At 41.1% G+C, this 17,016-nt stretch overlaps 2 protein-coding genes across 2 annotated transcripts; one reads left to right on the top strand and one right to left on the bottom strand.

The window, feature by feature from the left end:
* The first annotated feature begins 237 nt into the window (after positions 1-237).
* On the top strand, positions 238-1,323 carry LOC143855775 (uncharacterized). The gene is made up of 2 exons (XM_077365843.1): positions 238-1,160; positions 1,248-1,323. Exons 1-2 carry the CDS (start codon positions 238-240, stop codon positions 1,321-1,323), a joined length of 999 nt encoding a protein of 332 aa, XP_077221958.1.
* A 2,981-nt stretch (positions 1,324-4,304) lies between these two features.
* LOC143855774 (ubiquitin-like-specific protease 1A) lies at positions 4,305-6,128 on the bottom strand. Its single transcript, XM_077365842.1, has 5 exons — positions 5,148-6,128; positions 4,968-5,066; positions 4,643-4,885; positions 4,454-4,548; positions 4,305-4,374 (listed from the first exon to the last, which is right to left on the bottom strand). Exons 1-5 carry the CDS (start codon positions 5,223-5,225, stop codon positions 4,305-4,307), a joined length of 585 nt encoding a protein of 194 aa, XP_077221957.1. The 5' UTR covers positions 5,226-6,128.
* Between the last annotated feature and the right edge of the window lie 10,888 nt (positions 6,129-17,016).

The following is a 17,016-nucleotide window of genomic DNA, read 5'->3' as shown; positions in this document are numbered from 1 at the left end:
TTGGTCGATGGGACGCATCTACGTGGAAAGTATCTTGGAATCTTACTGATCGCAGTTGGGGTAGACGGGAACAACGGATTAGTTCCATTAGCTTTTGGTGTTGTCGAGACTGAGAACGAAGATAGCTAGTGCTGGTTCCTCTATTTGGTGAAGCGGCACGTATTGCCGGAGGGGATAGGCGCATTGACCCTATGCTCCGATCGACAAAAGGGGTTGATGCAAGCAGTGCCTAAAGTAATGCCTATTGCAAACCATAGCTACTGCATGCGTCACCTCGCCGCCAATCTGTACACCGACTTCAAAGACCCTTTACTTAAGAAATTGTTCTGGAGACCTGCTAGGGCTTTGAGAGAGAGTGTTTTCATAGACACAATGGAAAAAATTAAGGCGAGGAATGAAAATGCACACAACTGGATAGCCGCTATTCCCAAGGAAAACTGGGCTAGTTTCTACTTCAAGGGGGAAAGATATGATGTGTTGACCACCAATAGATCGGAGTGTTACAATGCAGTGCTAAAGGATGCCAGAAAATTGCCGATTGCAGCTGCGGTGGAGCTGACTCATTTTAAGAGCTCCGAATACATACAGAAACGTCAAGCGATGGGCCTTCAATGGGAAACAAAGTGCACGCAATATGCAGAAAAACATTTGGGACTGGCCAGGGAACAGGGTCGCGGATATGATGCTTATCGAGTAGGTGTGCACGAATTTGAAGTAAGGTCTCGTGATCATCATGATGTCGTAAACTTGCTGCAACAAACCTGTACATGTCGTGAGTTCCAAACGCTTGGGCTTCCGTGCGGACATGCCATGGCAGCCATTGCCATCACAGATTTTGACGAGTACGATTATTGCCATAAATGGTTTCGTATAGAGATGTATCGAAAAACGTACTGTGATGTGCTTCACCCTACAGTAAATCGCACTCAATGGGAAGTGCCTCCAGAACCTCTGCAGACTGTATTACCTCCAATAGCGAAAAGACCACCTGGACGGCCGCGAACGAGAAGATCTGACCGCGAATTGCAGAGTGGAGTGCATCGCAAATGTACGATCTGTGGAAAACTTGGCCACAACAAAAGGACTTGCAGAGAACCTCCCATGGAGAGACAACTGCCTGATGAATCTGCCATTGGACCCTCTGCCGCCGTTTTCAATAGGTACATGATACGCAATATATGGAGGTCAATAAGTAGTATAAAACATCCCTGATTCCATACTTATTCGGTGTGGTGGTGGTGTTGTAGGTCGGGTGTACCTTGTGCAGTTCTTTTTTCACGTAATTACTCCGCGGACAATGCATTGGAGGCTCCACTTGGATGAAGGAGGAGAAGTGGATTAATTGAAAGTGTGCACAGTAATTAGTTGTTGTATTTAATAATTTTTTGAGGGAAACCCTTTTTTGGTATACTGTAATTAGTGGTGTGCATAGTTGAAGGCCGCCCAGTTTTCTGAGGAAAACCCAGTTTTCTGAAGGTGGAATACTGTAATATTTGGTATACTGTAATTAGTGGTGTGCATAGTTGAAGGCTGCCCAGTTTTCTGAGGGAAACCCAGTTTTCTGAAGGTGGAATACTGTAATTTTTGGTATACTGTAATTAGTGGTGTGCATAGTTGAAGGCTGCCCAGTTTTCTGAGGGAAACCCAGTTTTCTGAAGGTGGAATACTGTAATTTTTGGTATACTGTAATTAGTGGTATACTGTAATTTTTTGAGGGAAACCCAGTTTTCTGAAGGTGGAATGGGTTCTCATAGTTGAAGGCTGCCCAGTTTTCTGAAGCTGGAATGAGTTCTACCTTGCAAGCATTGTTAAAAAAAGCTTTTCCCTGCTGCTAAGAAAATTCAAGAACTGGAAAAGAAATTTGGTTGTATATATATATATATATATATATATATATATATATATATATAATCCATTTCAACTGAATCAATTCAAATGCTCTAAATTGTAGTTATGAATTTGATTTTGTTTTGCATTGTGGAGATTGGAACATATCAATTCAAATGCTCAAATGCTCTAAATTGAGCCAATGAAAGTGCATACAACCAGTCAAAGGACATAGCATCCACGACACATCATAACAGTGACAGAATTATATAAAACGGAATACATCCCAAAAAGATCCAACTGACTATAGAAGCATCTACCTAAATAGGATCCATACAACCAACTGATAATCCAAACACTATAGAAACATATAAATAAGCCTAATATAAAGAGAAATCTGAACAAGACAGGATCCATCATCACAGAACTAGAGCCATCTACTGGTCCAGAGGAGGCGGTGGGTGATGAGAAGAACTGCGTGGCGCCTGGCCCCACTGACCACTAGAGATGTAGCGATAATAGGCGGCCCACTGGTCATCAAAGTGGGAAGTCATGGTGTGGAAGCGAGTCGAAATCGCAGAGTTGACATGGGTAGACAACTGCTGAAACTGAGAGGCCATGGATCGCTCAATGGCCTCCTGCATGTGAGCCAAATCCTGGTGAGTGCAGAACTGAGATGTATCTTCTGACGGCTGAGGTGCCGGTGCAGCCTGGTCCTCGGCTTCGTAGCCTCCTCCATCGTGACAATCGATGTCAATCGCTGCTTCATTAAGAGCCATGCGGTTAAAGGTCGGAACATCAAACGGGGCAGTAGGAGTCATGGTCATCTCTCCATCCAAGGTGATGCCGAAGTGGCGGAAGACACGGGTGAGAATCATGTCATATGGCAAGGAAGAGCGGTAGGGTTCAGGGGTCTGAAACATGTAGCGAAACATGATATATGGCAGACAAAGCTGGCGGCCCTCTAGGATGCTGTAGATAATATATGCCTCTAAGGGTCTTAGGGCTTCACGCATCCCATAACGAGGTATGAAGATGTGGTACATGAAGTTATGGAGCACGCGCGCAACCGGAATGAGGTCGGTAGATTGTACGGGCATATTAGGGTGGTAGCGCCGTCTTATCCGACCATAGACAGTGTCATGATCAATATCATCAAGTTCATGCGTCCCATCTTACGGCCAAAAATAATGTAAGAGGCCCTCATGGCTAATCCCAAATACTGTGGCAAAAGTCTGATAGTTGAGTTTGATGACAGTTTTCTTGACCTTAGATTCGATTTTGAAGAAGGAAGGGGAAATGGTGAGATTGGCATAGAAGAGACGCACCAATCGAGGGTAAACGGGTTCGTTGATGTGAAGGATGGGTGTCCAATGAAGAGCATCAAATTTGGCCTTTAAATGAAAATTTTCAAGGACAGGGGGATCAATGTACCTACCGGTGAGGATGCGCCTAGTGCCGACGTCGGCCCAGAGTTTCTTGGCCTTATCCCCAGTGAAATACGAGTTGGGCACAACCTCGGCAGCCACAGCCTTGGCCTTCGCCTTCTTCCGTGAAGGCCCTTCTTCCTCGGGAACTACTTCAGGAACATATTCGGGGTCTTCAACTTGGGAGGAGCCTCCGATGTTGAGATTTTTGGTCTTAGGAGGCATGGTGAGAGGAAATGTGGGTGGAGAGAAAAGGAATATGTATAAAAAAAGAGGAATACCCCTAAAATGGAGGAAAAAAGGAGAATTAGAGAAGGGAAGAAAGAAAAAATTAAAAATGGGTGAAATGGTAGGGTTTTAGGAAGAAGAGAGGTCCTTGGAAGGGAGATGAGGGTTTTGGAGGAAGATATAGGGAGAAAATGACAGAAAAAAAGCAAAAATGGAGTTAGGGTTTGAAGAGAAGTGGAGGGAAAGAGGGAAAGAGGAGAAGAAAAGTTAAAAAAACGAATTGTCTTCCACGGTTATAACGTTGCTGGGGCGAATCTCGGAGCTCCGACACATATTCTCGGAGTTCCGAGAGTAGAAGAAATTTGTTCCATTCTACTGGCCCCATTCTCAGAGTTCCGAGATATGTGCTCGGAGCTCCGACTTTCCAGACGGTTGGAATCTTGGAGTTCCGAGACATTATCCCGGAGTTCCGAGAAGGGACGGATGAAAGTTAAACCTACTGGACCGATTCTCGGAAGTCCGAGAAAAAAGTCGAAACTCCGACAAATTGTCTGGACGAAATCTCGGACTTCCGAGAAATTGAGTCTGAGTTCCGAGAAGAGACAGATTGCAGTTATTCCTACTGGACCGAATGTCGAAGTTCCGAGATTTGCTGTGCGAAATCTCGGAGTTCCGAGAATTTGTCTCGGAATTCCGACAATATTTCCAGGTTCTGTCTGCCCATATTCTCGGAGATCCGAGACAAATTCTCGGAGCTCCGAGAATGTTAAATTTTGTTTTTTTTTTGTTCGCCAGGACGACGTAACAAATACAAAACATGATCTAAATGCATGAATTGTCTTTTGCATATAGATGGTCGATTGCTTTAAGCACGAACAAACCACAGTCGAACCTGCATAACAACGGTTGTATTGAGCGAATCAAAATCATAGCCTAGAAAAATAAACATTTAAATATACTAATATACTGACCCATTGGCCTGTTGTGGGAAATTTTCCATCTGAGCATATTGAAAGTGGTCTATATCACAGCCCCTTTCCTTTAAGTACTCCTTCAACAACGGAACCTGCAAGTGGTTAACATTGACAGGTTTAGGAAACATAAGTGTTATACGTATAGATTTATAAGTAGGAAAACATTGAAGATGCTAACCCACTTACGGTCAATCCTGCTCTTTCCTGGAACTCCATTCCTTTACACGAATTGCATTCGTTGAAGATTTTGTTGACCATATCGACAATGAGAAGAACCCAATGGTTGTCTTCACATAATGGTAATAGTACCATTTTGACTGCTTCGAGCTGGTGGTTTATAAGTCTACTGTGCAGAGCGTCCTTCGCTGTCTTCCACTTTTCTACCCTCAGCTCCTCAGTGACTTCGCTCCCCACTGCAGTCAGAGTTCCCTATAAAAAAAATGAATTCAATGGGATACTACAGATAAAATCTTATGTAACCTCAATGTGGGATGATAGAAATTACACTTACATGTACCACCGATGGAACGAAGACAATTCCCCCCATTGTAGGATCTGCTAACCCATCGTCGTTGGAGGACTGTACGTGCTTCCCATATATATCGACAATCTTCAAGGAAGAGAAGTAAATGTCAGATGTACATTATTACCTACGGTAATGTAGAAAATAATGATAAAAAATGACACTTACAGTGCCAGTCAGGTATTGTCTGACATTCCAAAGCTGTTGTAGGTCTTCAGCTATTAGGTGTACATCATCCTTTTCCATGAGGATATCACTGCAAAATTGTATTAAATTGTTAGTTAATAATTTTCAATTCTTATCACCTTAAATCATGGTATAATATAATTCACATCTACTTGCCCTTTTTCATGCTTTAGAAGTCTCTCTATCAGAGCTGTTCTCATTCCCTTATGCATCTTCCCGTCATCCCCTTTCTTCTTGGGCGGTGGTTTAGGTATGTTGGGGTCCTCCCCCTGTTTCTTCCCTTCCTTCTGTCTCCTCTTTCGGGTCTTTCCTGAATAGTAGGGGCTTTTTCTGGCTCTCCCAGGTTTCTTACTCCTTCCATCCATCTTCACACCCCTTACAATGCTCCCTAATTCGGAATCCACCATCTCATCCCTTCGACCCCTCACTTTCAGCTCAACTTCAGTAGATGGTGCCTCTTCCATGCTCACCTCCATTTCGAACAATCGTTGCAAAGGTTTAAGGATCACCTCGTGTGTGGTGCCGAATCTTTCTTGATGTGACTTAGGGTTCTGAGACGATACATCTATTAGGGTGGCGGCTGCATCCATGTCACATCCAAGGTCAGCTAAATCCGTCCAATCCTCGCACAGCTGCGAAGATAATCGTGCACCTTGAGATGCATTTTCGCCCTTCCTCTCCTCTTCAACCCCCTCCACCTCAACCCCCTCCATTCTTCCCCCTGTCCCTTCATTTGTTCTCCGCATACACTCCCATCCTTTTTTGAAATCCTCCTCTTTCTTTCTGACATCTTCCTCTCTTTTTCCAACATCTTCCTCTCTTTTTCTTATTTCTTCCCATGCTGCTCTAATCATCTGCCACTGTCTATCAACTACATCTCTCTCTCTCGCCAAAATTTTTATATGCTTCCACTCATCTTCACTACTTTCTTTCTTCAATTCACTTTCTACTCCCAAAACTATCCCCTCGGATTCCAACTGTTCCTTATCGGCTTCCATTGTCTCCTCAACATCCTAATGTTTAAACATGACAGTCAATGATCAAATTTAAAATATCAAAAAGTAAAATAAAATAACGTAGGCAACATAGTCCTGCTCGACTGCATTACCTCATCCTTTAGGTACTGTGACTTCTCTAACAGAGATACTTTTAATGTCACCAGCACCTGAATTTTTGAAAAACATAGTCAGTTATCAAGATAGTAGTATTGATATATACGTTAACAAATTTTTAATATCTCACCTCCGATTTCTTTATCTGCTTCTGCTCCACTAATTGATATGTCTTTGATTCGTTTGCTTTCCAGTCCCATTTAAGCACACGTGGACGAGCAGTTGGATTGGTGGGAATCCAAAATGTGGTATGCTCGTATAACCATACCTGCATACATATGAAACACCATGTTAATGAAACTATAAACAGCGCAGTTAGAATATTAAACATCATGAGTCCAAATTACCTAAATTACCAACGAGCAGCCACCAAGGTACCGGCCACCCTTGCTGACTCTGTCTAGGTAATCTACGAGCCAATCATACACTGCCATCGCCCAGTTATAATTGCCAATGTTTCCTATGTCGTCGATGTAGGGCCAGAAGAGCTCGTCAGCTCGATGTCTGCTTTTTGTGAAAAGGACTGAGGCAAAAAGATGCAGGAGAACATATTTGAGGGTCTTCTCTATCGAATCTTCATTGCGTTCTCTAACTAATGCTGTAATTTCATTCTCAATAACCGATGCCTTCACGTTGGCCTCTGGAAATGGCCAGCCAGGCACTTTAGGTTGTGGTTTTGTCCGGTCGAATGACAGAACCCTCACCACGTCCATTCTCTCTCCACTAAGTGGCAGTCCTAATGCCAATGCCACATCTCTTGGAAGGAAGGGGACATTTATACTCCCTAACGTGAACGTGTTAGTGCCAGGAGTCCATTTATCGTGGATAGCTCTTATGAGAGGCTTGTGCATGATAATGTCCTCCATGCCAAACAGATGTCGGAAAGGAGTCTTTTCTATGGCATGAAAATGGACTGGCTTGAACTTTATCCTGTCCATTGCCGATTTGAAAGAAGCTGGAGAACATCGTGCTGGGACGTATGGAGCCTGCAAAACAAATTACATCGGCAAAATATATGTGGTAAATGAATTAACTTACTATGATTGATACAATTAACAACATACACACTTACATCTGTTCGTCTCTTCTTCACAGCTCTAGTTTTCGTCTCCTCCCCTTCTAAACTCCCTTCTGACCTTCTTGGAGGCTTTGTTACTTTCACTCTATCACTTTTTCGCATCACCATCTTTCAAGGCTTTGAATGGCTCCTGACCGGATAAAAACTGTATAACAATGAACAACCAAATCAAAATCACCGAGATCAATTCATAACCCAAAAACTCAGTTATATTGACCATCATTAAAGTTCTGGTCCTCATCATCTCTAAAAGAAATTACCAAGAAAATCAATAAAATCCAACCCATAGCATAAACTCATATTCCCAATTAGTACTATTATGAAGAAAAGCTAGTAAGCAAACCAACAATTATAACAAAATTCTCATACTTAGCTGAAAATATGTATCGTGTCTGTAACCTCTAAGGTCTAGCTTCTTAGATATCAAGCAAAGCAACAAAAGAGCTGACCAATAAGTGCAACGATCAGTGTTCTATATGAATTTTCTCAAAGCACAACAACAAGGACAAACCCCCAAAACAGATTAGGAGGTCTGTTAAAATTCTGATCCACATGGGCATCAGGCGAGTATTAGCTCACATGCATTTCAAAAAAAAACTCATAGCATCAGACCTTTTGAGAAAGAAAGCAGATAAGCACTAGCTATTGGAATTCAATGACCACCATTGGACCAATAATTTAATAAATGAAATCGAAGATAAAACAAGTGAACCATGACTGCTTCAACAATGAACATGGGTCTCCACATGGTATTAAAGAAGGCCCATCAACTAGAAACTGTGCTCTTCAAATTCACACTCAAGGGTTCCCAGCTACCTATATTGGGTTACTAGTACCTAAAGAGGGTTTTGAAGGGCAATATAGGGGAGCTCCACATGGTATTGAAGAAGGTGTTATGGGTCCTTATATGGGGTAGAAGAAGTCCCCATAGAGGGCCATCAACTGCCCACCATGGTCCCCAAGTGCACAGAATAGGGTTTTCAGCTACCCACGTGGGGTTACTAGTACTTAAAGAGGGTTTTGAAGGGCAATATAGGGGAGCTCCACATGGTATTGAAGAAGGTGTTATGGGTCCTTATATGGGGTAGAAGAAGTCCCCATAGAGGGCCCCTCAACTGCGCACCATGATCCCCAATTTCACAGAAAAGGGTTTTCAGCTACCTAGGTGGTGTTACTAGTACCTAAAGAGGGTTTTGAAGGGCAATATAGGGGAGCTCTACATGGTATTGAAGAAGGTGTTATGGGTCCTTAAATGGGGTGGAAGAAGTCCCCATAGAGGGGCCATCAACTGCACACCATGGTCCCAAGTTCATAGAAAAGGGTTTTCAGCTACCTAGGTGGGGTTACTAGTACCTAAAGAGTATTTTGAAGGGCAATATAAGGGAGCTCTACATGGTATTGAAGAAGGTGTTTTTGAAATCCCATTTCTCCACTCCAGAAATTGTAAAAATAAAAGCCTAGCATAAACAAATAGCAGACGAGCATTTGCATTTATTTTACTCTATAGGTGGAAATGCGGTAACTGATATGTACATGAAATGATATCGCATTTCTCCATGCCACAAATTAACGTAAAAAATAAAACCCTAGCATAAATCCAGAAGATGGTCCTGAAGTTCAAAGTCATGGGTTTTCAGCTACAAAAATGGGGTTACTAGTAACTAAGGGGGGCTTCTCATGGGCAATATAGGGGAGCTACACATGGTATTACAGAAGGGACTATGGGCCCTCAAATGGGGTAGAAGAAGAATCCATGGAGGGTCCATCGAATCCAGAAGATGGTCCTCAAATTCAAACTCAGGGGTTTTCAGCTACATAAATGGGGTTACTAGTACCTGGGGGGGCTTCTCATGGGTTTTCAGCTACCGAGGTGGGGTTACTAGTACCTAAAGAGGGTTTTGAAGGGCAATATAGGGGAGCTCCACATGGTATTGAAGAAGGTGTTATGGGTCCTTAAATGGGGTACAAGAAGTCGCCATAGAGGGGTCATCAACTGCCCAACATGGTCCCCAAGTTCACAGAAAAGGGTTTTCAGCTACCTAGGTGGGGTTACTAGTACCAAAAGAGGGTTTTGAAGGGCAATATAGGAGAGCTCTACATGGTTTTGAAGAAGGTGTTTTTGAAATCCCATTTCTCCACTCCACAAATTGTAAAAATAAAAGCCTAGCATAAACATATGTACATGAAATGAAATCGCATTTCTCCATTCCACAAATTAACGTAAAAAATAAAACCCTAGCATCAACAAATACCGTAGCATGCAACTCTATTTTACTCTGTAGGTGGATACGCATATATGAAATGAAATCCCATCTCTCCATTTCACAAATTAATGTACAAAATAAAACCCTAGAATAAATAAACAGCAGAACGTTTCTCCATTTCACAAATTAATGTAAAACATAAAACCCTAGCAGCAACAAACAACATTTACAAGCATTTACAACTATTTTACTCTGTAGGAGGAAATGCAGTAACTGACATGTATATGAACTGAAAAAAAATAAAAAATGCATGAAAAAGGATTTCCCCCCCCCCTTTTGCATCTCTCTCAACCTGATTTTCCTCTTCAAAAATAAATAAAAATGAGATTGAATAAAGGAAGGGAAGGAAACGACGTACCAGGTAGGGTTTCCTTCAAATGCGAGGTTTGATACGTGCTTCACCTTGGTCGAGATCGCCGTCGAGATCGCCGGAGTGATTGCCGTAGAGATCGCCGGAGGGAGGAGAGGACGAAAAAAAATTAAACAGAGACGAGAGGAGAGAAGAGGGAAGAGAGAAGAGGGAAAACGTAAATGTTTTTTTTTTTATTTTTCTAAGTCATTTCACTGTTTCTGCCAGAGGGGCATTCTCGTCATTCGAAATTTCGAAATCCAAATTTTGACCCCCTTCTGTCATTTCCAACAAACACTTGACCCCTCTGATATTATGTCTTTTATTAGTCCCCCCTGTGTCAAATTTCCTTGTTAGTAAAACCCCATTGACTCATCTGAATTATAATGAACTTCAACAATGATATGATTAAAACTTATAATAATTACCAAACAGAATGGGTTCCACCTATTAAGGTGGTTTTGAAGCCTTTTTGGGTGATTATCCTCTTATGATGCTCGAAAGAAGTTCATTTCATGAAGTCAGATGCTGCCAGGTCAAATTCATGCCTGATCAAAGATATTCACATTTGAACCAGAAGACTTTTGTAGGAGAAATTTGGGACTCGACATTGGAACGGAATTCGTATTTGATACATTAGGTCATATAAGCTTTTTGTTCATCCTTTCTTTGGTTCTCTGCGTCTTGGGTTTAAGATTTCGGGAAAACTTCCCGGTTAGGCCTTCATTTGGGCGGCCTCAATTTCCTGGTTCTGGTCGTGGACATGTGTCAATTCTGCTATGCATCCACCCCTGCCCGTACTCGAGCTTCTTGTCATCCCCAAAACTCGCCAGATATGAATTTAGAGCTAATGGACTTTTTCTTTTGTTTCTTTTTTTTTCCAGAGAAAGATGATGACTTTGCAGTCATACACCTGCTTTCTTCTTTAGTCCAGTCCGGCTGCTTTTGGGAGGAGTTACATAAGGCAGTCTTACCCACATAGTTTTTCCTATCCTTCATATGATGTTTTCCTCAATCTCAAGAGCTGGAAGCTCCTACAGGCATTCTATCCTGTCGAAGAAACTCCATTACAGTTGCCTCGGGCTTACATGCTATGGAACCTTAGGGTAATGAATGCTTCACTTTTACAGCTTCGAGCTGGAGAAATGGCATGTCTCATAGCCAGGTTTATGCATTGCCACCTAAAGATTGTCACAATAAAATTGTGAATCTAGGATTTTTGTACGGCATGTGCCTCATTCCAGCGTCCATGTATGCCAATTAGCTCACTGTCTTTTGACAGGGGCAATCTTGTTCTCTTTTTCGCGTGTCAGCCACAACCAATTCCATCATGTAATGATCTAGGAGATTAACTTTAAGGAAAATTTCTTACTCCGATTAAGACATGAGATGGCACATTCCCATGCACTGTATTGATGTTGGATCCATGCACTGTGTTGATGTTGGATGTGTAACTGCACAATGAGGGCTTTATATTTCCGTGCTGAAGTTTTTGCTTCAAAAGATTCTTCCAAATTCACGTTTTCTCCAGCATCTTCAAAAGACGTAATTAAAGAACTTGTAGCATCTTTTGGGCCAAATTTCGTGGCGTGGAATTTTTATAGGAAACATTTTCTCATTCACAACCACAGTGGAACTGTTGATTGCAGCATGAACCTAACAGTTCTCAAATAACGTCATGACTTGTATTGATATTCTTGGAATTCTTTTCCACATTAAGCACAAATTGATGTGAGTTTCTCAATGATTGTGTTTTGAAACCAGTTACCAGCATTCCTCCCATCAGTTATTAGCAAAAATCATCTGCATTAGCGGTTTTATTTGGGGAGAGGCATGACGCTACTTCCCCTGATTTTGCCATCTTATCCACAGCCAAGGGTGACAATGGCTACATGGCTGCAGCAACATATCTAAGCTCTTAAATCTGTGTCGGGCATCATTTCTTAACCTTTTCTGACGTGTGGCAGACTGCTTTAGCTTCCAGCACACCATCAGTTACCATGGATCATTCATTCATGTTGACAACATTGGCCAGGTTATCTGAGACATGCTTTGATGTGTTCCTTGATGGGTTAACTCAAAGCATTAGTTGTTAAACAACTGGTTTTATGTTTCTCTCGGAGCCCCATGTATTAATCTTTTCAGGCTTTTGATCTTAACTGAGACCTAACCATTTTCCCGTGGACTTTTAATGGTTTAGGAGCACCTACCACACAATCAGTGTAAAATTTCTGTCTTTCTCAATGAATTCCTTGATATGAAGTGGCGGGTCTAGAGTGCAATGGGTGCAGTGTCCCCCTTTCAGATGTTGTTCTTGTATGGAGTTCGCTACCCACTTGATGCCAATGGATCTTATTCAATTGCACATTTATCTTCCTCCCCTTGGCAAGCATAGAAGATTTCTGCTTGAGCACTCATTTCTTTAAACAAAATTCTCAATATTTAAGTGTTTTCCGAGTTGCCTCCAAGTCATCTTTGCTGATTTTTTTTTCAAGACTCTTCATAGCTGGGAATTTTGATTCTAGCAGTCCATAAAAGAGTCATTTTTAGACTCATTTCGCCAATAGAGTTAGTTTCTTTACAGCTCAAGTACCCCTCCCTTTGGGAGAAGGAAATGAACATGACAGGCTTTTCCAAAACTCGTGGAATCACCAGACTTACAAAATTTGAAAGTTGACGAGGTGTCGTGAACCAACCCCAACCTTTGATGACGAGGTTCCATGAACCAACCCTGAGGGAAAAGCCCAGTATCAAATCTTTGATGAAGCTAAAGACTCTTTCAAGCAAATCCAGAATGATTTGAGCAAACTCGATTGGCCATGATAGCTCACTTTCTTTGCTTTCGAAATATCTCCAAGGCGTAGTGCAAGACTTGGTCCCTTGAAGACTCCATTTGAGCACAGTAACCAATAAAGCTCCTTGAGGCACAGCACAATTTCATTAAATGCCATAAGAACTTAATTGATGAGTAGCACTAGTACACATCTTTTTTACTGCATATGATCCTTTCTATTTGTCATTGGATTTTCCATGGGGTTGCCTTTAGCCAAATCGTTGTTCTTGGATAAATTTCTTTGATCCACTTATTGAATGGCATGGTCATACGTATTTGATACACATCCAATTAGAGGCATCGTTCTCGGATCCTTTTCTGTATCGTATTCCCGCGTATATGATCGTCGTTGCGGGTTTTTGACCATGACCCGCAAGTTTCTCTTCAGGTATTCAAACTTTGCGAATAGTGGCCCTAATTTTTGCCTAGGTTGTCCTTTAGGGTTTTCAACCTAGCAGGCCTTTTAATTTTCTTTTCTTTTTTATTATTTTTGTCCTTTTTTTTTGCCTTAGCCACCATTTCATGTTTTCAGCTTAGCAGACAATGACCCTAATTTTGCCTAGGTTGCCCTTTCGGGTTTTCAACCTAGCGGGCTCCTCTTTTTTTTATTGAAGAAGTTTTGACAAGTACGTTGCTATGTTGTCTTGCCATCCAAACAACCTTGTTCTTCCTTTCAACACGAATCAACCTTGTCTTTCTAATTTCACGCTGTGTCTTTTTTCCAACTTCACCGAGAATTTATGATTTGTGCTTGATGCTAATTTGGTATCCAGAGCAATGAGAAACTTATCTTTTCTTTTCTTTTTTTCCTTCCGTGCAGGAATAGGCCCTTATGTTCAACCAAACCGGAGTTCTGAAATCGTGTGACACTCAATACTGACATCAAGCATAGGATTGGTTCATGAACCAGTAATGTGGATTTTCGCTTCGGCCTTTCATAAAGAATAGCATAACGCGCCTTTGTTTTCAAGCAAGTTATAACTAGATGAAAGTGATCCGTGTAATTTCACGAGCGTTTGCCCTCAGGGTCTTGTATCATTTGTATGATTTTCGAAGGGATTGGCACAGGTCAATGATGGTGAAGGAGTACAGCAATACACCATGTTTTTAGCATGCCCCCACTCTCAAGACTACATTTTCGCTTCTTTTTGCAATTTTGCAACTTCTATGGTTAATGACAACGATCACCTGCGCCCTGTTGTCATAACACCCTCATGGGATTGAAGTTCTCAACAGAGTTAGAATGAGTTCAGGAGCGGTGACTTTGGGAAATTGCCCTCCATGACAAAAAAATTTCTGGTGTTTCCATATAATGGATTTTCTCTTATTGGATTTTGTGAAATGGAAGATCTAACATTCTTCACCTTCTCAACAAAATCATCTTTCAATGAGGAATTTAGAAGAGCCTTCTTAGCCATGTTATGAGTAAGTGATCTTGTGCACTGTCCATTCCTTGGAATCTCCATCTCACTTTCCTTCCCGGTTTTTTTTTAGCACTTTGGCTTGATTTTTGACATCTCAATTTCCACACACATTTCTTTTCTTTTCTTTCTGAATCCTGCAGGATGAGAGTTCCATTGCAAAAATGAATGATGAAGTCTCCAAGTATTTTTGGGTGTCAATTTTCAAGTGTTGACGATCCCACCATATTCGGCACTGTGCAAGTTTACGCCGCCATACACGACACGACGAAGTTTTCCTTGCCATATGAGACCTTATGAAGTTTTTTTCTTTTGCAATATGTGGCTCTTAATTTTCAAGAGTTAACAATCCCACATCAAGTTGTTTAGTTATCCCACATTATGCGGAATTGTGAAGTTCCCCACCGTATGCAGTGTTGTGAAGTTGTTTCTCACCATACACTATGTTGGGAAGTTCTCTCACCCATATGTAGTGTTGTGAGTTTTTTTTTTCTCACCATATGCGACGATATGAAGTCCACTCCACCATATACGGCATTATGAAATTTGCCCCCATCATGTACAGTATGTAAAATTTGCTCCCCCATTCGTGGCTTGGCGAAAATTGATCCACCATTTGCCGTGTTGTGAAGTTTGCTCCGCCTTTTGTCGTGTTGTGAAGTCTGCTCCACCCTTTCCGGCATTTTGAAGCTTGCCCAGACCATATTCATAATCTGGAACATTGTGAAGAATTTTTTATTTTATTTTTTTACAGTATACGTGTTGCGCAGTTTGCCTTCGGTGACAAAGGAAATGTGGAACTTTTGATTCGGGAGCCTCTTTTACTTCAAGATGAGAGAAGAACTGTGTCCCACTGGCCGTGCCAAAAATTTGTTCGCAACAAATTTCACATGCATGAAAGAGAAATCACACACACAAAATAAATTGGGATCAAATTTCCCTCTTGTGAAAAGAGGTTTTATTAATTTTGGTAGGGATCGTACACATCCGGCTTTATTGGTCGTTAATTACATTTCTTGAAAAAAGAAAATACCTCTGATTATTCATCAAGAGGTTCTCTATCTAAATACAACTTTTGATTATCATCCCAGAAAAAAGGTCTTGAGAGAGAATTTGACTCTCTGGTGATTTTTGGTTTTATACTCTTTTGTAATGATTATCATCCCAGAAAGAAGGTCCGGAGAGAGAATTTGACTCTTTGTGATTTTTGGTTTTATACTCTTTTGTAAAAAGATTCTCCTGGAAGAGAGAAATCTTTGAGTATGATTGTATTTGGACTCTTTGTAAGAAGAACTCTCTTGACTCATTTCATCTTTCTCCTTGATCCCAGCAGAGAAAGGTCTTTTCATCTTTCTCCCGTAAATCGGTCGAGAAATGTCTTCTTTCTTTTCATCTTTCTCCCGTTGATCGATCGAGAAAGGTCATCTTTCTTTTCATCTTTCTCCCGTTGATCGATCAAGAAAGGTCTTCTTTCTTTTCATCTTTCTCCCGTATATCGGTCGAGAAAGGTCTTCTGGCATCTTTTTATCTTTCTCCCATAAATCTGTCGAGAAAGGTCTTCTGCCATCTTTTCATCTTTCTCCCGTAAATCGGTCGAGAAAGGTCTTCTGTTATCTTTTGAGTCTCCCGTAGGAGACTCAAAAGGACTTCTCTCCTTTTTTTAGCTGTAGTCTGCAAAGAGAAGGAAAAGAACTGTTAGTTTTTTTTTTTTGTGATCTTTACCTTCCTTTCTTTCTTCGCTTTTTTCTTTTTTTTATTTGCGTAACTTCTTTCCTCTAAAAGATGCGATCGGATCCCCCTTTGCGTAGCTTTTTCTCTCCAGGATTGGATCCCCCTCCTTTCCAAAGGATTTTCCCTCTTATTTATAGAGGTTCCTTGGAATGATTAGCCATTGCCACCTCACCCCTTTATCTTTAATTTCATGATCTCCACTTTGAAGCCATTATGGGTGCCACCTCATCCCTTATCCAGGATTCCACGATCACAACTTCCCCTTTTGTGGGGAGTTACGTAACATCCCTTTTTTGAAACGTGGGTGACTTGCTTCTTCATTTGCGAGGGTTACTTTATTCCCTAAAATTTAGGAATTTTCTCTTCTCTTAGTCGTAGGCTCCTTTTTTGTTTTCATTTTATTGAAGCACTTTAACTTCATATTTATCCTTTTTTTACTTTAGGGAATAACATGATGCGTAACCACCCCCTTTTTTCTCTCTTCTTATTTAGTAAGAGATTTTAGTATTATCCTATTTTTTATAAAATTTTGAATCCAACAGCCATTCAAATAGAACAGAAAAAAGGAAGAGAGGGTCTGCATTCCAATTGCAACCCACCCCCCTCCACCCCAGGAAAAAAGAAAAGAAAACGTAAAAGTAGCCTATGCTGCTTGTTTGTGTTCTCTGTTTTTTCATTGTTTGTGATAGTAACTATTTGCTCATGTAGTTGTTGTTTCATTGTATTTTTTTTCTGATTGGCATCAGAAGAGAGTGATTCTTGCTAGGCCAAGAGTGGCTTCCAAGGGTGAAACTTTCAGGGAATATAGTAGATTGAACTTTTTGTTCACATTTTCTTCATGGATTCTTGTTTAACAATTATGTTCTAACATTTTTGTAGCTTTTGATAGGTTATACAGTTTCACACATCTGATGGATATCCGAAGTCCAGAAGAATTCCTTGGGAACGAGAAAATGCTTCCACCGCCAATTACACTCTTTCAAAGTCGAGAAAAGCTTCTTGAGCATGTTAGTAGCTTTGCAAGGTCCCAAGGATACATGATAACTATTAAGAAATCAGAAAA

Source organism: Tasmannia lanceolata, unplaced genomic scaffold (assembly GCF_043159265.1).
Source record: "Tasmannia lanceolata isolate RefF3 unplaced genomic scaffold, GAP_Taslan_0.1 ptg000023l, whole genome shotgun sequence".
Lineage (NCBI taxonomy): Eukaryota > Viridiplantae > Streptophyta > Magnoliopsida > Canellales > Winteraceae > Tasmannia > Tasmannia lanceolata.
This window is presented reverse-complemented; position numbering and strand designations above follow the sequence as displayed.